Below are 20945 nucleotides of genomic sequence, written 5' to 3'. Positions count from 1 at the left end.
AATAAAAAATGTACCATTGATGCCTGAAAAATAAAGGATTAGTTTTTTAAAAGTTTTGATGTCAAAATGTCCTCCAATTCTGGAATGACACACAAATAAACATACTATTTTATGAATAACAATGATTTTTGATTTTATTAAGATATAAGACACAAAGAATAATACTTATTTTAAATATTTTAAAGTAATTGTCATATTCGTACATTTTTCACAATGGAGCTTTTATTGTGGAAATCTACGTCCGGAAGTAACATCTATTTTTATTTTGTCTATCTAACGTTACAGTATGTGATAAAGACTTGTACGGGAAGAGGAGCCCACAGACGCGAGGGACCGAATCTAAGACTGGGTTGGTATCTCAGAGTGTGGAGGGGTTCTGCAGGTCTAGTCGGTCTGTAACTGAAGTCCTGTGGGAGTCCGTCTCCCGTTAGTTAGCTTACCAGCTAGCCTACCATCGACATGTAGCCCTGCCGTCGTCTCATTCTCTGCTCTCTGTCTGTCTCTGTCTCAGTCTCAGTGTTGTCAGGTGGCTCAGAGCCTTTGGATACCCACACCGTAACAAAGCCACCTTGTCCCACTGGACTTGGAACCGTTTTGTCTACCGGTGCCGGTTTATCTGCTGTAGGATGTCTGGACAGAGCATCACAGACCGGATCACCGCCGCTCAGCACAGTGTCACCGGCTCCGCCATATCCAAGACTGTTTGCAAGGCGACCACACATGAAGTCATGGGGCCGAAGAAGAAACATTTGGATTGTAAGTATGCCGTTTATTGTTTATTAGTAGAGCTTTTACTTTTGTATTGCAATTGCTATGAGAATTTATTTGAACTGAACGTTGGAACCTTTATGGTGTGTGTTGGCAGTGAGGCCTGCTCATACATGTAACCTGACGCTAACCTTACCATTCCACTGAGTCTAACGTGACCAACCAGCTGATTCGTTTCAACATCCGACGCATAGACATGTTCAGTTGCATGGTTATTAACAGCAAGGCTCTATATATATAGACAGAGATATACACCACTATCTCATGATAGACACATTATTATGCTGGGCATTGTCCATACCCAAGTTTAATAAAATACTTCAATTTGCTATTTAGATTCCACAGAAATGCTCACATTTAATACTATTACACATATTTACAGTGACATCACTACATACTACACATAATGTTAAATGGACTGCATTTATAAAGCACTTTTCACACAGAGGCAGAGGCTGCCGTACACGGTGCACCTGCTCAGGAGACGCTCACACTCACAGGCATTGGCTCCATTGGGAGATATTTAGGGTTCAGTATCTCACCCAAGGACACTTCAACATGTTGACTGCAGAAGCAGGGGATTAAACCACCAACCTTCCTGTGGTGGACGACCACTAGCCCCAACCAGCTGTTGATTTAGTATCATTGCAAATTCTCTCATTAAAACGTGCGGGCCTCAATGAAGTCAAGGATAAAGCCCCATTAAATGTTTCCCCCAAGTATATTGAAGGCTTTTGAAAAAACGGGTTTAGACTGGCATAGAGAAGTTTCCTTGCCTTTTCAGGCAATGTACCGGTACAGATGAACATGTACCATGTTAAAAACAATCGTCTTCATTTTGATCAAAATATAAATTTAAAAAAAGCACAAGTACATACAGTGGTCCTGCAGTGGCTGAGATGTGGTTGCACTCTTGTGTTGATTGTAATGTGATTCTATTTGAATGTTTACAGCTTTGCACTAACCAAAGTCTAGCTGGGTGGACCGGGTTTTCACAGTTTTCCCCAGAACCGCTGATCCAAATACATTTACACACAGCACTGCACTCCTTTGGCTCCTCAGCAACACACATGCCAAGCATGAAGTAGATTTAAGACACACACACACACACACACACACACACACACACACACACACACACACACACACACACACACACACACACACACACACAGTCACTTTGGCTTAGGTGGTTTGACTCCTAACCATACCTTACATTATAAGAGGCATTATATTTTATATAGGCACTTAAAGCTCAGTATTATATTATAAGTGATATATCTTATTATGAGTTTGTACTCATTTCACTAATGACTATGGGGTTGTGAACTTGTACAGCTTAATGAATAAAAAATCATCAGGGTCACAACAACCACCACAACAATATTATCCAGAAGGTTATTCATGTTTTGAGCTGATCTTGAGAAGGCATTCAGCCAGCTCTGTGCATTTGGAGACTTTTGAATTGTTCACAGAGCCTTTGCCCTTTCTGAGCCTTTGGCATCACGGTTTAATTTGAATACAGTAAGCCAACCTGTTGAACACATGGTATATACCGTAATATTCTCAACATTATGCCTGTATTTCACAGAAATATATTTAAAATAGATAATTCATCTATTCAAACTAAGTGACAACAAAACAATGTTATAATTCATAGATCATTGTGATGCATATGCAATCTTTTGTGATGTATGTTTCATCACAGTGCTCTCTTCTGTTATGCTAACATTTTTCTATGTTGTTTAATTTCAATTTCAAGTTTTACATTTCGTTGAAACCATCAGGAAATCAGTCATCTGATTAAAAAAACACTTCTACTTGCAAAGAAATCACGATCAACAGTTTATTGTATATCACAGGCACCCCCTTGTTTCCATGTGGATTCACTTCCAATGACCTTTTAAGGCCGTAAAGTGCCCTGTTTGTTCTTGGAAGATGTAGGTTTTTGTAAAACTCCACTAACAGCTGATGGAGTATCAGTGACCTACTGATTGGAAACCTCCAGGTGATATGTGGAGCTGCTGAACTGAAGCCTCTCTCTGAGGCAGCCTATAAGCCACTGAGGATAAAGGATCTATCTTAGGTTTGAGGTATTTAAAGAGGCTGAAGGGTGCACTTGTACCCCCCATTAACAGCCCTGATGTGTCCAGCTGTGATATGTTTGTTCCTCTTGTCTCTCTCTCAGTTAACATATGGCCTGTTCTTCACATTCTTTAACACCGCCATGCTATAGAAACTGAGTCACATGACTTAGAGTCTTTGGGGATGGATGAGGATGAACAACTCTCTGCTGCCAGCTTCAGCTGATTGACTTATGTGTTTGTTTGAAGTGAGTGTGAAATCACTTATGGGACCAAACTTATTGCTACTTGGTTTTGTGCAGTTCATACCCCAGCACTAACTACATACTTTTGGACATCTGGAGTTTGTTGCTCCACAGTTTGCCCTGTGTGTGTCTCCTCCACTGTGTTGCTGTTGAGTAGTTGCATGGCAGTGATAATTTGTGTCCAGGTTATTTGCCGTTTTGTAAAGTTCATTACACCCTGCTGTTAAGGGCTCAAAGGTCTTTCATGAGGTATTGAATATATGAAGCCAGCAGTGGCTGTTGACCTTTGGTACAGGCATAACAATCCTGATTCAAGTGGAAATTCCCATAAGGTTTGTAGACATATGAAAGGCCGTATGATGTTCTGTTGTTTCAGTTATTGAGAAGCTGCAGGCTCAAATGTGTTCATGGCACACACTCTGTAATTTGACAGGTGAGGTGCTTTTTTCATGGCTGCTCTGTTCACATCAGTTATAATTCCTCTCCCTTACGCCTCTCCTCCCCGCGTGAGTCGATTATACATCAAAGGAAGACGTCGAGAGTAGAAGGCCATTGTGTGTTATTTTGTAGCTATTGAAATGGAAAAGTAATGGAAGGCTGAAGGCATACTTGCGACTATGTTTTAAGGTGGATGTGAAATACAGGTGGAGTAACCACTGCATGTTAAATATTAAAATAGGTCCCCACCAAACGAATTGGGACCATGACGTGGTCAAAATGCTGCATGTGTGATAGGGCTTGATGATTGGTGCTTTATAACAGGCTTCAGTTCCAACAAGACATGTGCACCACTTCCTGTTACAAGGTGCAGAGGGTTTGTGCTCTGCTGATATCTTCACGCTTGCTATGTGTTTATTTCCATTGTCATATTAAAAGAGCCTTTGTAATAGAGAGTTTTATGAACTACTCAAACAGTGTGCTCTATTTAAAACCTCAACTAGTCAGAGTATAAAACATGTTTATGCATCGACTGGCTGTAGCCTACATATTTTATGAAATATGTTTTACTGAAAGCAAGCAATGTTGAAGCAAATGTCTGGGGTAAGTGAGGAGCTTCTGTTCTCCCACACCCTGGCCTACATGCAAAGCTGTACGGAATGAAACCGTGGTGCTTTGAATGACGTCATATCCCACCGGTTTTGACTTTGATGGCTGGATTGTGGCTCTAATTTCATCTGGTTATCTGTTGGCAACGTTTGCTTTGCCTAATGGAATTGTATGACCTGTGGGGCCAACAATTATTTAGGAATCTGAGTTCACAGAAATGTTGGAAGTCTAAAAACGTTCTGGGCATACATGCAGTGCCAGCTAAAGAACTGTTACAACGTGCAAGCAGAGGATTTAAACGCCCTCAGAGTTGTGTCTTATTGCTAAAGTGTTTGGTGCAGAGTCGGAAATGTTAATGTTATTTGAGATGTTATTGCTTTGGCAATTGTATTTGCACCTGCATGTGCAGCATGATTAACTTAGTGGAAGAATGCATGTGTTGAATCACAATATCCGCTGGATCATTAGAGAGCAAGATTTGAGAACAGTGCTTTGAAATCAAAATGTTTCACCCCCCAGTCGTACAATATCTTGGGCTCACTCTCCTAGAGTTCTTACTCCTTTAACCTCAGTCATGTCTACCCGTTGAGAATTTACTTGAGTAATATAGCAGGCACACAAATATACCTCTGTACCTGAGTACCCCCCCTCCCCCCCCAGAGGCCCTGCCACATGGCCCCCCCCCCCCACACACACACACTGAATGTAGTACTCCAACAGAAGCATTTGATTTCAGGGCATCAAGTGACACCCCCGGATGAGAGTGCTGACACCCAGTGGACCAGCTGAGCTGAATGGAGCCCACTGTGACTCCGAAGGCCTGTGAGCTCTCAGGACTCTGTCTTGAATGCATGAGTGATCTTTATTGTCATTGCTACTAAAAAAAACAAGTTTCCAGAACAACAAAATTGGAGCAATCCCCTAATGCGTTAACAAGAATAGTAAAAATAGTCGTAAGTGTAGAGGGAGTAGAGGAGGGGGCTGAGCACTCAGCCCTGGGGAGAGTCGGTGCTGAGGTTCAGGCTTGATGAGGTGTGGCGGCCTATCTTCACCCTCTGGGGGCGGTTTGACAGGGAATCCTTAATCCACAGGCAGACGGAGAGTGAAAATCCCAGTTCAAGCAGTTTGGTCACCAGCCTGTCAGGGATAATGGTGTTGAAAGCGGAGCTGTAGTCCACAAAGAGCAGCCGCGCCTAGCTCCCTCTCTGCTCCAAGTGGCTCAGAGTAGAGTGTAGAGCTGTGGCGATGGCGTCCTCTGTGGATCTTTTAGCTCTGTAGGCGAACTGGTGAGGTTCAAACCCGGGAGGGAGGGCTGAGGTGATGTGGGACCGGACCAGCTTCTCAAAGCACTTCATGTTGATGGATGTGAGTGCAACTGGTCGGTAGTCGTTCAGGCAGCTGATGGTGTCGTTTTTCGGCACTGGGATGATTATGGAGGTCTTCAGGCAGGATGGAACGACGGCCTGGGAGAGAGACTGGTTAAAGATCTTGGTGAAGACCCCTGCCAGCTGGTCTGCCCCCCCCAAAGCCCAGTCATGTTGTCTTCTTTGACATCATGTGACACCTGTCTGCCTTGTGATTCTTTCAAGTTTCTTAATATTATACAGTATTTCTCCACTAGCTCCTGCTAGCTCTCAAGTAAAAGCAGGTATCTCATCCCACTTCTAAAGCAAGCCAACAGGAAGTCGTTGCATAACCAACCCTTTCCAGAGCTGATGTTGTGCCAGATTGCTTGGTGTACTTTTGATGCATTTCCTGGCAATTATACTTCTGATTACATGATAACAGAAACCATATTTGGACTCTAGAATGCTCTCAACTGTTATCATGCAAACTTGTCATCATGCAGACATATAATAAACAAGTTATCTTAAATATCTGCAGGATTTCCAAATTGTGCTCCATCTTAATGGGAATTGCTGAGGCGTTTTCCAGATAGGAAGTACACAGGTGTCAATGTGTTAAAGGAGTAGCTTACATTCAAATGCTGACTGAAGCCTCACAAAGGGGCAATTGTACCACAACGCTCTTAATAAAAGTCACTGTGTTCTTTATTGGTTAGTTTATTTTGCATATAGAAACTGGAACATGACAAGCTTTGCAGCAGATATGTACCTGCCTTCCTGGACCAATCTTTGTGAGAAGACAGGTGCAACATATAGCACAGAAACAAAGGTTAACATTCACCGTGTGAGTTTGGCTACACAGAGAAGGACATTTACAGTGATGGTTTATTGTGGCTTTTTTTCATCATACCTTGCCCCAGACTCAAAAACGCAGCTGTTAAAAATATATTTAATTTTTCAGTTCTATTTGTTCACAAGAGATTAAATGACACCCATAAGTAGCCTGTTGGCTCTTAGTATCCATTATAAGAAACTGTTAGAGAATATAATTTTTATATATGCTGTTAATCTCCCTGCTTAGCGGCTGTTGCTAAGGAGGTATAGTGTTCAATAGGAAGGTCGCTGGTTCCATCCCTGGCCCTGTTTATAAGGTGGATTACTTAATTAACACATGTCTGCGTTCTATGAGCTTCCTCGTTTCAAATTGACTTCCTGTTGTAAGTCTTGTTTTCTAGACCTTTCTAATGTTGACGTTGCAAATTATTTAGGGCGATATTTGAGCTGAAAATACTTTCTTGCTGCAAGGTGTACAAACAAATGTAATCATCATTTATTTTCCTGACTCGCCTCAAGTTTAATTTAAAATCTGTGTTTTTTTAGTACAAGATGCGGATCTATGGGATCCCCCTTCCCTGGCAACCTGAGAACCCTGATTGTTCAGAGTGTTGTTGCTAGTGCTTCACAGGACATGCCACACATACCCAGCCATATCATTATTTCATTTTTTTACTTAACCCAGATTTTTTGTGGCAGCAGTGAAAACGACGACACACACCCCGTCTCTTCATGGACCAAGTGTGGGGAGGGCTTTCCTCATTTTAGTTCCCGATGAAACATGATAATGAAAAGCTGTGCAGATGAAATGTATGCAGCCCCCTCCAGCCCACAGCCTGTGTGGGTTCTATACGTATCTGTTACAGAACATTTGGTGACCTTTTCATGTGTGCTACACAACATATGAAAGAGGACTGGGAATAATGTCCTCTTTGTCTTAACTGTCTGTCATTTTGCTGACAGAAGACTTTAAGGTTGTATTTGCCAAGAGCTGTGCTAATACTTGTCTTTGGAAATAATTGCACAAGTACAAAGTGTTTTAGAAAAGCTGCCCATTAAGAGGATGTTTGCTTTGGCTTTTAGCACTTTCAGTTTTGTTTCAGTTCTACTTTTAGGGAAGTTCTTGTATTTCCTTTGTGAATTCCAAATAATTGCCATTTCACAAACAGTTATTTTGACACATTCTCAAAATACCACACTGGAACTCAACCCAGTCAGCCGGGGCAATTAAGGAGACGGAGACTTGAGAGAATAAACAAGTCTCTGCTCTCTAACCACCGGTCCTTTGGGAACAAGACTCTTGTGAACTTGTTCAGGAGAAACTTCATTTCTTTAAACTTCATTTTATTCAGGCAACATTCCAATATCAGATGTATGATGAACAGGAGCTATAGGCAGCTGCCTGGTTTCAAACAGTAGCAGTGCTCAACAGAAATGGGTGGAATCAAGTTATTGCTTCTCAGTTGTAGCACTAAACAAGCTTAACTACCCATGGTGCACTCTGCTGGATGCTATTTTTTGTCCTTGTGTCTTTCTTCCCCTCTCTGTTCATATTTCTGTGTGTTTTTAGACATACGTGAGCACTGATACGAGCCTTGCATACTATACTGTAAACTGATGTACTCTCTATCTGTTGAAGTAGATCGTTAACCTCATAACTGATTTACCATAAAGGATTTTAGACTACCTTCACTAGCATGAAAGTTATTTTCTAACTTTAATTCAAATAATTAAAAATTGCACCGCGACCGTGCTAATTTGTGTCAGTATAGTGTACCTGTTGTAGGGCGACACGACAGCAGAGAGCAGGTTGTGTTTTCACCGGCTTGGTTTGGGCTCAGCTTTAGACAGTGAAGCTGTGGTCTCTGTCCCAGCTGTGTGTTGCTTTATATGCCAACATTAGAATGCTGACATGCTGTACAAGTCCTGATATATACCAACAGAGAATGAGAATCAGCATGTGCGAGTCACAGCTCTTCTAACTGGAGGTCACGTGCATACAGGAATAGGATAAGAAACCAGAGGAATTTCATTGGACCCTGTCATAAGAATACTTCCACCTGCAGGTCTGTGAGTTCAGTGACTTTTGCGGGCATGTTCTAATGTTCTGTAACGTGTTTATCTGATGATCAGCTGCTGGTTGTTGTGATTTGCATTTTACAAAGCAGACCTCAGGACACCAGCAGATACAGTTTGAACTGACTTTGTACTCCACACAGCCATTTCAGTTGCATCTGAAAAGGCCTTTGTTGTCACATGTGTGGCCTATTGTGCCTGTAAAAAGCAGAAAGCCTTTTGTGTGGCTTTCAGCAAATACTGAGGAGGATTCATAGCCGGCCTCATGCTCGACAACTAACCTAACCACGTTACTCCTATGGTTTGTCGCTGTGCAGAGTGGCATTCATTCCTTTGACTATTCAAAACTGAATATAATCTTAATCTATAGTAAAGCCACTTTGCTCTGAATGTCCTTTTCCCTTTCTGAAGGCTGTTGGCCTGGAGAGGATCAAATATAGGCCTTCAAATATAACATTCACATTCATAGGAATATTGATAACTGGCTCATCCTAAATAGTTTGTCATGTGAATTTCTAGAAGGGGGCAAAAATAAATACTTCCTTTTTGAACACCATCAAAGTTGGATCATATCAACCTGGGGTTCCAGTCCCCTGGATCTCCGAAAGTGCTTTAGGGGGTCCAAAGGCCTTCTTGAATTGAAAGGCGATATGAACCATTTTAAATGAAATATATATACATATGTATGTGTTCAGCTGGCTCAGGAAGCGTTAGGAATGTGTGCTCATTCAGAGTTAGTGTGATGAAGGGCTGAAAGATGAGACACTTCTTCTCCTTGCATAAAAAAGGAACAAAAAAATCGACCAAATTGTTTCGTTGAGGAACTTGACATTTGTGCATCTCTAGAGTTTTCTCTGCGACGGCATTGTAGCCTCACATGCTGGTGCTTAAGGAAGCAGTCACTTTATCCCCTCCTCTGGGTTAAGGTAGTAATAAACCTATACATCATTTATGATTTGTGTGGTGTTTTTATAAGTGACAAGCAACTGATGTGTGAAATATATTCCTGTACCTTTCCGTTTCGTGAGAGTCTCTGTTTACCTGACCTCGGACTCATTGATGTGGTTACCATGTGGTTCTGAAAACGAAAAAATTAAGAACATGAGGAAATGTCACAGACTGTGCATCTTGTGCAACACATCTGGCAATATAGACACTTTTCTCAGTCCTGTGCAATAATCACCTTTTATGTGAAAAACGTACTTTGTAATAAATGTCCCACATTATTAAAAAAAATATCACAACAACTTATATATTAGCTATTTCATTTTTAGCCATGGATGTGTACATATGTCTTTATTTTTGTTCTATTATTACTAATATGTGCTTTTCTTCTCTTTATTTAATAAATTGGCATATTCTTTATTAAAGCATGCCTTTTTTTCACCTGCTATGCTACTTCTTGCTGTAACACTGTACATTTCCCTGCTGTGGGATTAATAAAGGTCTTCTGATTCTAAGGATGCTCCACTTCAAACTTCCATTTCTTTCTACCTCCTCAGATCTGATTCAGTGCACAAATGAGATGAATGTGAACATCCCTCAGCTGGCTGACACCCTGTTCGAGAGGACCGCCAACACCAGCTGGGTTGTTGTGTTCAAGTCCCTCACCGCCACACACCACCTGATGGTCTACGGCAATGAGGTCAGCACCTGCAGCTGTTCTCCACCTTCCCTGAATTAGATGGAAATAAACAGTATTTTTATTTTTAGTGTATGAGATTTATATCATCTCACAGTAATGTTACATGCTGAAGTTAAGAGTTACACTCTTATTGCAGAACAGTTCTATAACATACAGAGTTCCTAATTCTGTTTGTTTGCAGAGATTTATACAGTATCTGGCTTCCAGGAACACACTGTTCAACCTCAGCAACTTTTTGGACAAAAGTGGCCTACAAGGTAAGGCACTGTACACACTTTGCAACAATAAGCTTGTGAATATGTATTGATCGTGTCGTGACTAATCATAACCCCTCACTGGTTTTGTATTTAATGCAGGATATGATATGTCGACGTTCATCAGGAGGTACAGCCGCTACCTGAACGAGAAGGCTGTGTCCTACAGACAAGTGGCTTTTGACTTCACTAAAGTGAAAAGAGGGTGAGAAGCTTTCCCTGTGACAGTCTGGGCTGTGTGTGATGTTTCACCTGAGCCACAGAACGTCATGATATCATGTTCCAGGAACTCAGGGCTCAGTGATACACAATGATTACATTACAGCGGTTGTGTTCCTTTAAAATACAGTATAGTAGTTTTATCAAGAGTTGCAGAAGATGAACAGATATCTTTTACAACTCCATTGTGGATGGGGGGTCCTGTCTTTCCTTTAGTTTATGTTAAAGCCAAAATACTGGTTATTTAGTATTTTTTACTTTAGTTATCACTCTGTCTGATGCGCTATCAAACAGGACCCTCCGCTAACACTGCTCATAATGCTCTATGACTTGGAGTTCAGGGGTCAGCCATGTCCTCTTACAGTTCAAAATACTCCATTACTAAATGATTAGAGCAGAAATCCGGTTTCCATCAGTAATAACATGCTCGCAGATATCCGTGTGAGCATCCCTTTGTTTTGGTGGCACAGGTCTGACGGCGTAATGAGAACCATAAACACAGAGAAACTCCTCAAGACCGTCCCAATCATCCAGAACCAGATGGATGTGTTACTCGATTTCAATGTGAGTGTGTAGTATTTGTTGCAGTGGGGGGTATCTTTAATGATTAGCTGACACTTGAAATGTGATTATTGTGAAGTAGTCTCAGCGCCGCCGCCTCTCTTACAGGTCAACGCCAACGAACTGACGAACGGTGTGATCAACGCAGCCTTCATGCTTCTGTTCAAAGATGCCATCCGCCTGTTCGCAGCCTACAATGAGGGCATCATCAACCTCCTGGGTAAAACCCCGCTTTAGAGTTGGCTTAATAAATGCAATGTTCGGAATATTTTTTTGACATTCTGCATTACGTTGTCTCTACAAATGATGAGTGACTGCAGATGCCAGTATTACATATTTTGCGAGGAGCTCTCAATGCAAGGGTGTGCTTAGAGATAGTTTATTAGCAGTCCTCCAATGTTTTATTTGAAGGAAAAACTGAACCACTGATGGTTCCTGGAACAGCACACCTTTTTTAAAAAGCTTATTCCATAAAAAGATCAGGGCTGTGGCAAGCTATTTTCCTGGCAGACGTCATTGATCATTCTAAACTCATACTAATATGAATATGTAGAAGGCTTTCCTTTCTTCTGTTTTAGAATGGGTTAGCACCTACAAAGGCTCAGCACCTTGTTTCAACTTCTTCTATGAAGAAAATAATATTCAGTAGGCATGATCTGCAAAACGAGAAACAGAATTCACTGCTATGTAGTTTGAGTGAAGAACATATGATGGAACTTTAATATTCAAAAGAATCTATATGCATCTTTTATCTGTGTGCTGCTGAGACGGGTTTGTTTGATGTATATATTTAAAAGATACTGTACCCGTAAGAAGATAAATTGTGTTTAATAAATATAAATACCTCTAATTAACTGACAAACCAGAAATGAAAGAATTGATGATATTGTTTCCCATAATCTTTTTTGTCAATCTTGTTAATAGAGAAATACTTTGACATGAAGAAAGTCCAGTGCAAAGAAGGACTTGACATCTACAAAAAGTTCCTCACACGAATGACTAGAATCTCTGAGTTCCTCAAAGTAGCAGAGGTAAGTCAGGACTGCAGATCAGCCAATCACGTGCCTGGCAGCAGTTACCGGTTTTCCATCAAAGTCTGATGTTGTTTTCTCTTCCTGCAGCAAGTCGGGATTGACCGAGGGGACATCCCAGATCTCTCTCAGGTAAGCCTACATGCAAATCATGTTTTTGGTGTCCGTGATGTCACTTTTAAGTAATTTGTCTTAATTTAAAACGCTTCTTTTTCACTGGCTTTGCTGAGATAATAAGTGGAGAATTGCCAGATTGGAAGATTATTTTATAATACATTTAGGCTGTGTGTATGGAATGTGACATGCCTGTATTTGCCATGAAACTGCACACATGGGTTTTTCAGTGGGAAATCATTGTTGGCTGACTTGTGTACAGTGGCACCTGCTTTTAAAGTCACATTGAGTGAGAGATGTATTAAAGGTGTCCTATTTAGCTCTTTTATGGCAGATTTTATAGGTCTCAAATATATAAAAAAACATGTCTCTGACATGTTTTTCTCAAAATACCAAACAGATCATGCATTTTAGAATGTCCACTATCCCTCTTTCAGCCTCATTTTGGAAAGTGCTGATTCTTTGACTTTCCCTTTCATGCAAATGAGCTGAAGCTGGCCACGCCCCTTTGGAGCGCAGCTCTCTGTGTGAAGAGAGAAGTTTCTAATGGAGAAACTCAGCTAAACGCTGCTGTGATTAAACATCATATTATGTTCCAAACCACATCCAGCATTATTTCTGAAACACTTCTCAGTGTTTACCACTAGAACAGAGACATTATATGTAACTCTAAGTCCCTCCTGCAGACATCCTGCTGAACACACACACACACACACACACACACACACACACACACACACACACACACACACACACACACACACACACACACACACACACACACACACACACACACACACAGAGAGCTGCTCGAGGGGATTCAGCTCAGCGACTGTATATTGCGGACGATAGGTTGAGACGCGTCACGTGGGCGGGACGTTGCCAGGAGTTCAGTGTAAAGCCAGCCCACATTTCTGCTATGACATTATATCGGCAGAAAATCTGGATCAGCTCGTTTGCAACCCCGTTTTTAGAGATGTGGTTTCTGACACTTTGTCGGTCTCTTTTCACACTGGGGACACATATTTATGTATAAAAGACAGCAAAAAGTGTATTTTGCACAATAGGGGAGCTTTAAAGCTTCAGTTTACTAAAATACAAATAAACCTAACTGGCAAAACACCCAAACTCTGTATGCAAGAGATTTGGAGAGGTAGAGATCTTACAGAATTATTGTCCAAACTAATAGTAGCTATTTAGATGTTAACTGTGGTTCTTTGCAGACTCTACTGTCATACAGTATTTGATTGTGTGTTATATTGAGACAGCGTAAACAAAAACATGTTTTGGCCTTCAATGGGTGCTGTAGTGACCTCCATAATATGAACGTTGAAGATGTGGCTATGATTGCCCCCCCCCCCCCCCCAGCAACTTCAGGCCTGCCATGTTTTAACACCAGGAGCTGTGCATGCTCGGCAATCCCTGCATGTTCTCCGTATCGCACTGACAACAATTTCCAACTCACACTGTCTCCTGACCTTGCACGTCGTACAGCAAATAAAGGTGTTAGTGAAGAGTGTGTGATATGATGAGGCCATCCCATAGACTCCAGGCACCTGCTGATCTGCTCGGTTGTTCGTAATGTATTCAGTAGAACTGTGTAGCTGTAGCAGATAAGCCACAATCTTAACATTTTCTTAATAATCTCTTGACTGTTGCCACCTTTATTTTCTGTATTTCCCTTTCTTTCTCTCTCTGGTTTCAGTTTACAGTTTGTGTAAGTATGCAAACCTTTTCTCTCTGTGTTTGGTAGTATCTGTGTTTGTGGACTCGTGGCAATAACTTGGCATGCTTAGAGCTTCTTTTTTAAAGGACATTTTTTTCGGTTTTCCTTAGATTTTAATACTTGTGTTTGAATCCCGTTCACACCAGGCACCCAGCAGCCTGCTCGACGCTCTGGAGCAGCACCTGGCCTCTCTAGAGGGAAAGAAAGTGAAAGACTCGACAGCAGCCAGCAGGTAGGTGTGCATCACTGGGTCAGAGCTCAGACTCTCTTCAGCAGCTTGATAGATGTTGACTTTGGATTGAGATGACGAAAAGGTATGATTTTAAAAATACATGTGTGCAAATCTCACTGGTATTAAGGCTTGGAGATACTTGAGTTCGGTGAAGGACTCGGTGTGACTTTTTTGTTGTTGTGCGTGTCCTTTAATTCAGGGCTAGCACCCTCTCCAATGCCGTCTCCTCCCTGGCCAACACCGGCATATCTTTCAGCAGAGCGGACGAGAGGGAGAAGCAGGCCGCCCTGGATGAAGAGCAGAGTCGCCTTCAAGCACTCAAGGTAAACTCTCCTCACTCCTCTGCTCGTCTTCAGATCCGTGCACTTTAGGCCGGCAGGCATATACCTTGACGTTGAGAGCAGTTCATGTCTTTAGGACTCCCTTCTCGTAATGATATCAAATGCAAAGCCACAACGTATCTAATAGATTTGGAACAGTTGGGCGATCCCATGGCCATATGACAGCGATGTATATTAACCCCATTGCTCCCCATCTGACTAACCACACACTAGTCCAAAGCAAAATGGTGAGAAATCTTTGAAAGGTTTGAACGGTGTAGTTGCATACAGATTAGCCTCTGCCTCGCTCAGACTGTGCTCCTGATGTTAGGAGCAGCGTCTGAAGGAGCTTCAGAAAAACCCTGCCGAAGCAACCACAGACTCCTCCCCCGTCTTTGCAGAGGGCGGGACCATCAACTCAGCCCCTACCATCGACCTCTTTTCCACCCCCAGCTCCACCAACTGGTAAGGCCCAGGACTTCTTCATCTCATGGTAGACCAGACACTCTCCTGCAAATGTTTTAGAGCTGGAAAGCTGGAATGTGTTTATTAGGAGCATGAGTGGAGGTTTGGACATTTGAATGTTTACAGCTAAAATGTTGGTAGATTGATGTTGACTAATTGAATTTAGGATTACTTCAATTTAAATAAAAGACTTATGTTTCAAAATGGTTTCACACTAAGATTAGATCCAACTTCATAGAAACTGGGGTGATGCAGCAGAACTAACACTAGATGAAGCATAAGAAATGAAAAGTGGAAGTGTGTATGCAAATAGAGGCAAAATGACCCACTAACAGAACTAAAATGTGGTTGGGTGACCCGGCATCGCTCAGGGCAACACATTCAGTCGTGTTCTTTCTTATAATAGCAGACTTTTGATGGGCCTAATGTTTTGTAAAAAAGAGACCACTGTAACCCCGCCCTTGTTTTCCTGTTTGTTTCTTCCAGCATCTCCAAGGCAGCTATTGAACTGCTCGACCTGCAGCCAGCGTTCCAGCCCTCGCTGCCTCTCTCCACCACCAGCTCCTGGGGAGGTGAGGCCTTCAGTGCACACTAACACACTGCCAACACACTGTGCACGGGTCTGTGTAGCAGTCACACACATCTCTGACATTTTTGTGCAGTTCACACATTCAGTGGTAGAATTCCTTTAAAATGCATTTACCTTTTTATAAAATGAATTATGAAGGTTTAAAGGGTTATTATTCACGGGGCTGGGCTGATGTCATTGTCAATCTTAAGACTATTAAACACCCCCACGCATATTGTCTGAATAAATATTGAGGAAAATAAATAGAATATTAAATATAAGGATTAATTACGGTTAGTTGAAATCTGCTTTTTTTGTTTTTTACTTAAGTTGGGGTTTTTCCCTCTGCTGTAAAACATCTATTCTTAGCGCTGTAAACAAATGTCCTCTTCCTCATGCACACACCTCACCTGCAAACCCTTTTACATTGTCCCTATCAGGCACAGAGCATCATAAATGTGTAAATCATTCACAGGATTCATATTCTCAGGCCATTTATAATAAGTGTGTTCCACCACTCCATTTGCTAACTGCAGAACACACTCAAACAACAATGTGCTTATGTGACATGTCAGAATCGTATATATTAGAACTAAACATCATAATGTGAAGGTCAGTGTTGTATCCGTGTTTAGGATATGATAGAATTTGTGACTTGTGCATGATTTGCCTGTGCCTCTGCTTCTATTTGGACTTTGCAAGGTTTGGATTTGAATCAAGAAGTAAGTATAACATTGACACACAAGGTCCATTCACAGCTGCAACCTGACAGTCATGTTTATAATGTGTGCTTTTCAGTTAAAAAACATTATAAAGCCACATGAGATCAGTTACAAGGTGAGGTGTGTAGCATGTGGAGGACACAGGGGACAGCAAGGTTGCCCTATAGATGAACATATTAGTGAGCAGATAAAATAGTTTAAGAGTAGCCAGTTAGTCCACACTCCTGTACTTCAAGTGTCTTTTGTTAGTAGTTGTTTTAAAGCACATTCGATTCGTACCAACTCGGCTGACAGAGGTTAACATCTGGAATGTAGGAGAAAGTAATAAATCCAAGTCTAAACATTTCTTGGTTAATGGTTCTGACAATGCTCTGGATGGAAGGTGTATGTTTTAGCATATCATTGCCTGTGTTTTTTCACATAAAACTCAGCAAGATTCCCCAAATCAACCCTTTTTCTGAAAGGCAACATATAGCTCTGTTGTTGTGCGCAGGGTGTTTCCTTTCTGATAATGAAGAGCCATGACCTCACAGCTGTAAATAAAGAGGGTAGAGGTGCTGAGCTTCGGGCCAATCAGAGCTGTGCAAGATATCAGCGTGGTGCTGTATCTCTTACAGCATTTGAATCCTTCTCTCGTGCATCACTGGCTTTAACCCCCTGCACATTGTCTTGCATTCCATTTTTTTAACTTTACTTTTTTTAAATTTTCCTCATCCTTCTCAACACCATCATTTCTTTGTTCCTTCTGTGTACTTGTCTTTCTGTTCTCCCCTCTGCTCATTCGGATCCTCTCCCCTCTACTGCAGAAGCTGTGGAGGAATCCATTCTGAACTCAAACCCTTTCCTCACTCTCCCTGTCGAAGCTGTCCAGCTGTCCCTAGCGTCCTCGGACGCCGGCAGCCTTTCTTCTAAGACCCAGAGCCATCATGTGTTTGGTGGGATTGTTTTTCTGCATCTGCTCCTTTCCTTTTCTCTGTCTACATTTTATTTTGTGTCCACACAACATGTCTGTACATTGTTGTTATGAAACCATTCTCATTTCTTCTTCCTGGCTGATGAGATGTTGTTTGAAATGTATGGTGTGAGTACATATGAATATTTCAGAGCAGTAGGGAGAGAGAAAAGCCTGAAGTGGTGTAGGGTCACTGTTCTCACATTCCCCCAGGATCTGGCATGCTAACCTACACCAAATATTTGTTTCGTCCCGCAATCATGCAAAGTTTCTAAAGTGTCTTTCCTCAGCCCTCTACTCTGAGATTAAGGCCGTTTTATCTTTTATTTGTTTTCTCTTTGGATATCAAAAGCCAAAACTCTGTAATGCAAGTCGATCTTTACCAGCACTATTTTTTTCTTTCTCCAGATCATTACAATCCCTTTTTTGCCTCAAGCTCTTCGTTGGCCTCTGATCTTGAAACTGCCGCACAGATAGAGACGTGCCTCACAGGTACAGGCCGTCTGCTGACATCAGAGTAGTGAGATGTTTTGAAATGTTTCTATGATATCATGAGTGGACCTTACTGATATCATGGAGATTGCCATTTAGTGTTGACACAGATTGTTCCTGCTGAATATGCAACTCCCCCCCTGCTTCCTATGGCTGTAAGCCTGTGATGTTGTGGTGAGTCTCTGGTGGTGCTGCCCCTCATTTTGCCCTGTATTAAGTCTAGCCATGTGCTATGTGCCAGCTTCCTCTGCTCATCCTCTGGTACAATCCGTTCCCACAGTCGCCTGGCTCCTTGCTGCTCGCTCACCGCTATACTTCCTGCTCTCATATCTTCTCCCATCTTTTTCCCTCTTCTTCCTCTGTGTTTCTCTGCCTGACTGCTGTGGTTGTGAATGTCAGTCTCCTTCTGTGGGCCAAGCCCTTACAACACCACTGCACTCTTCCAGTCTGAGCCCCCTGCTGTAGCTGGTCTCTTCAGAGGTATGTTTCTCAGGTTCATTGAGCTCTTACAGGTGTTGGTCACAAATCCAAACTTATACACCAGACACACCTCACAGTTGATCTGTGTTGTCTCAATCTCATGGGGAAATGTCTTCAGTGACCTAAATCAGGCATTAAGGCAAAGCTATAGCCGAGTTTGATACACAGCGGAGAAATGGATTTCGCGTTAAAGTAGCATTTTATATTTCATTTAACTAACAAGTTCCGAATTCTAATCTGTCCTTTGTACAACAGCAAGTGACCGGCTTTATGAAAGCATGATGCTGCCTTCAGGGCTTCAGGACATTGATCAGTCGTCAAGTCAGTGCTATGGTCTGCTGAAGCAGAAAAACACAAATTGTCAGGACATGTGTTTTTTTTTTTAACCAAACAAATAGTTGTTGTTTCTCTGCTTGCTTTTGCTGGTGTTGGGAGGAACAGAGCTAGTGTGTGTCCATATTTGGAGACATTGGTTTTTGCGTCTACAGGGTTCCCAACCTCACCAACAGCCCAGCAGCCTCAGAACTCTCAGGGCCTGAACGTGGACTTTGACTCCGTGTTTGGCCACAACGCTAATGCTAACGACCGGGATCCTACAGGTGAGTGCTCCTACATACTGTTAGAGTGATTCATTGCTCTTTGTGAGCCAGTAGACCTCGTGAACTCTACTGCCCCCTGAAGGTTTGGGGATCATGCTTCACCTTTTATGGTTTTTGGGGGCTATTGATGTTCCGAGCATATTCCACATGTTTCACTGATCAGGCCTTTTGACATTTCTTTTTAGTTATCATAATAAGAACTAATTGCATCTGAATATGATATACTGTACCATTAACCTCGACTGATTCAGCATCGGGTAAATGAGAGCTTCCTTAATGGCAGAAATACATTTTGTGACTCTTGCAGAACATAACCATAATGACTGGGCAGGAAGTGGCACTTTTTGGAAATATCTTGCCTTCACGGACAGCTTTGCATATATTTGAGTATCCACTCGTTTGTAATGTGCTTCTGTCAAAAGACAGATAAAGCCCTTCATCTAACGACACTAACATTTCACTTCAGAATATATATTTGATAAATAGATTTTCAGGTTTAGAGATATTAAACCTCCTGCTCGCATATTTTCTCTAATGCAGAGAGCAAACAACATGCATCTCTTTGGGGAGTGCATTTGTGCATGATTAATAACAAAAAAGCACTGTACAGTACAGTACCAGCCATTCTGGACCAAGATCTTACTTGGAACCAAGTTTTGGTTCACAACCCTGATATAGGCTAGAACATAGAACATGGATCCTGATCCATCCATCCATCCATCCCCCCCGCTCTACATACCCCCACTCTCCATACCCCCCCGCTCTACCTCCACTCTCTATACACCCACTTTCCATACCCCCACTCTCCATACCTCCACTCTACACACCCCCACTCTCCATACCCCCATTCTCCATACCCCCATTCTCCATACCCCTACTCTCCATACACCCACTCTACACACCCCAACTCTCCATACCCCAACTCTCCATACCCCCTCTTTCTATACCCCCACTCTCCATACCCCCACTCTTCATACCCCCTCTCTCCATACTTCATTACTGTCAAGCAAGTTCTGCTCTCTGGCAGTGATGTCAGGAACCTTAGGAGCGGTGACCGAAATGCTTATAGTCTTAGGCCGTGTGTCTGTGTGTGTACTGAGACAGATGCAGTTCATTTTGATGAATGACTGTGATTGACATTTAACCCTTTCTTTATTAATTGTACCAACAAATACTCATAAATACATTGATGGATAAATGCTTCATGTAAGCTCCTGGAAAGTCTTCCACGCTCGCGGTCTGTACACCCAGACTGGGTGAGGCTGCTCACGGTCTCACATCAGTGTTTTTCTCTCCTCCTTTGTCCTGGGTCACACACTCTCTGGGCTCTTGGCTTTTTGCATGGCATATGCATGACTGGGTGAGTTGACTCAACACACACTCTCTACACAGTCTCTGCTTGATGATTTTTTTTCTGTGAGCCCCTCTTCCTGCCTCATCCACGCTAAACATGTTCTCTCTGTCTGTGTGTGTCATATCTGTTGGTCCTGTGTGTGTGTGTGTGTGTGTGTGTGTGTGTGTGTGTGTGTGTGTGTGTGTGTGTGTGTGTGTGTGTGTGTGTGTGTGTGTGTGTGTGTGTGTGTGTGTGTGTGTGTGTGTGTGTGTGTGTGTGTGTGTGTGTGTGTGTGTGTGTGTGTTTTATTGTCTTCAATTGTTTTGGGCCCCCTACCTCTCACCCTCCTCTCCCTTCCTTCCTCTTTGTCCTGCCCCCTTTTCGTTAAGATGTTTTAGGTGACCTCCTCAAACCCACAGTGGCGTCCTCTCCCAACCAGGACCTGACCCTGAACGGCCACCAGGCCCACAAACTGGTATCCAACGACCTGGATTCGTCACTTGCCAATCTGGTTGGCAGTAAGTTCCAAATGTTATACGACCATTTAAGAAATACAACCAATCATGAAGCAAACAGATTTTAAAAATATCATGGTATTTGAAAAGGCACGATTTAAAATGATAGTTATGTATAAACTAAATACTAATTATGTAGTATTTGCGTTAACTACACAGAGTAAAAGGAGATCAGTGGTTCTACCGTTTTTATGCTGTGGTTTCACAATGCATTCATTCTGCTGCATCTGTCTTCTTTAGATCTGGGAATTGGCAATGGCACAGCAAAGAAGTAAGTGTGTGTTCCAACATTATATTGATGTTGATGCTGCTTATTA

General features: G+C 42.2%; 1 protein-coding gene across 21 annotated transcripts in view; it reads left to right on the top strand.

The window, feature by feature from the left end:
• The first annotated feature begins 263 nt into the window (after positions 1-263).
• Positions 264-20945, top strand: part of LOC134871870 (phosphatidylinositol-binding clathrin assembly protein-like) — a 41332-nt gene continuing 20650 nt past the window's right edge. The window contains exons 1-19 of one of the 21 annotated variants that reach the window (XM_063894853.1): positions 264-349; positions 512-756; positions 9903-10045; positions 10227-10302; positions 10402-10504; positions 10989-11082; positions 11188-11299; positions 12004-12110; positions 12201-12242; positions 14097-14182; positions 14382-14505; positions 14834-14967; positions 15454-15539; positions 17064-17192; positions 17618-17701; positions 18101-18181; positions 18670-18780; positions 20503-20631; positions 20869-20899. In XM_063894853.1, coding sequence (XP_063750923.1) covers positions 627-756; positions 9903-10045; positions 10227-10302; positions 10402-10504; positions 10989-11082; positions 11188-11299; positions 12004-12110; positions 12201-12242; positions 14097-14182; positions 14382-14505; positions 14834-14967; positions 15454-15539; positions 17064-17192; positions 17618-17701; positions 18101-18181; positions 18670-18780; positions 20503-20631; positions 20869-20899 — 1802 coding nt within the window. In that variant the 5' untranslated portion in view covers positions 264-349; positions 512-626. The other 20 variants (XR_010166746.1, XR_010166747.1, XR_010166745.1 and 17 more) reach the window with 20 other exon arrangements.

The sequence above is a fragment of the Eleginops maclovinus genome, chromosome 11 (genome assembly GCF_036324505.1).
Source record: "Eleginops maclovinus isolate JMC-PN-2008 ecotype Puerto Natales chromosome 11, JC_Emac_rtc_rv5, whole genome shotgun sequence".
NCBI classification, from domain to species: Eukaryota; Metazoa; Chordata; class Actinopteri; order Perciformes; family Eleginopidae; genus Eleginops; species Eleginops maclovinus.
This window is presented reverse-complemented; position numbering and strand designations above follow the sequence as displayed.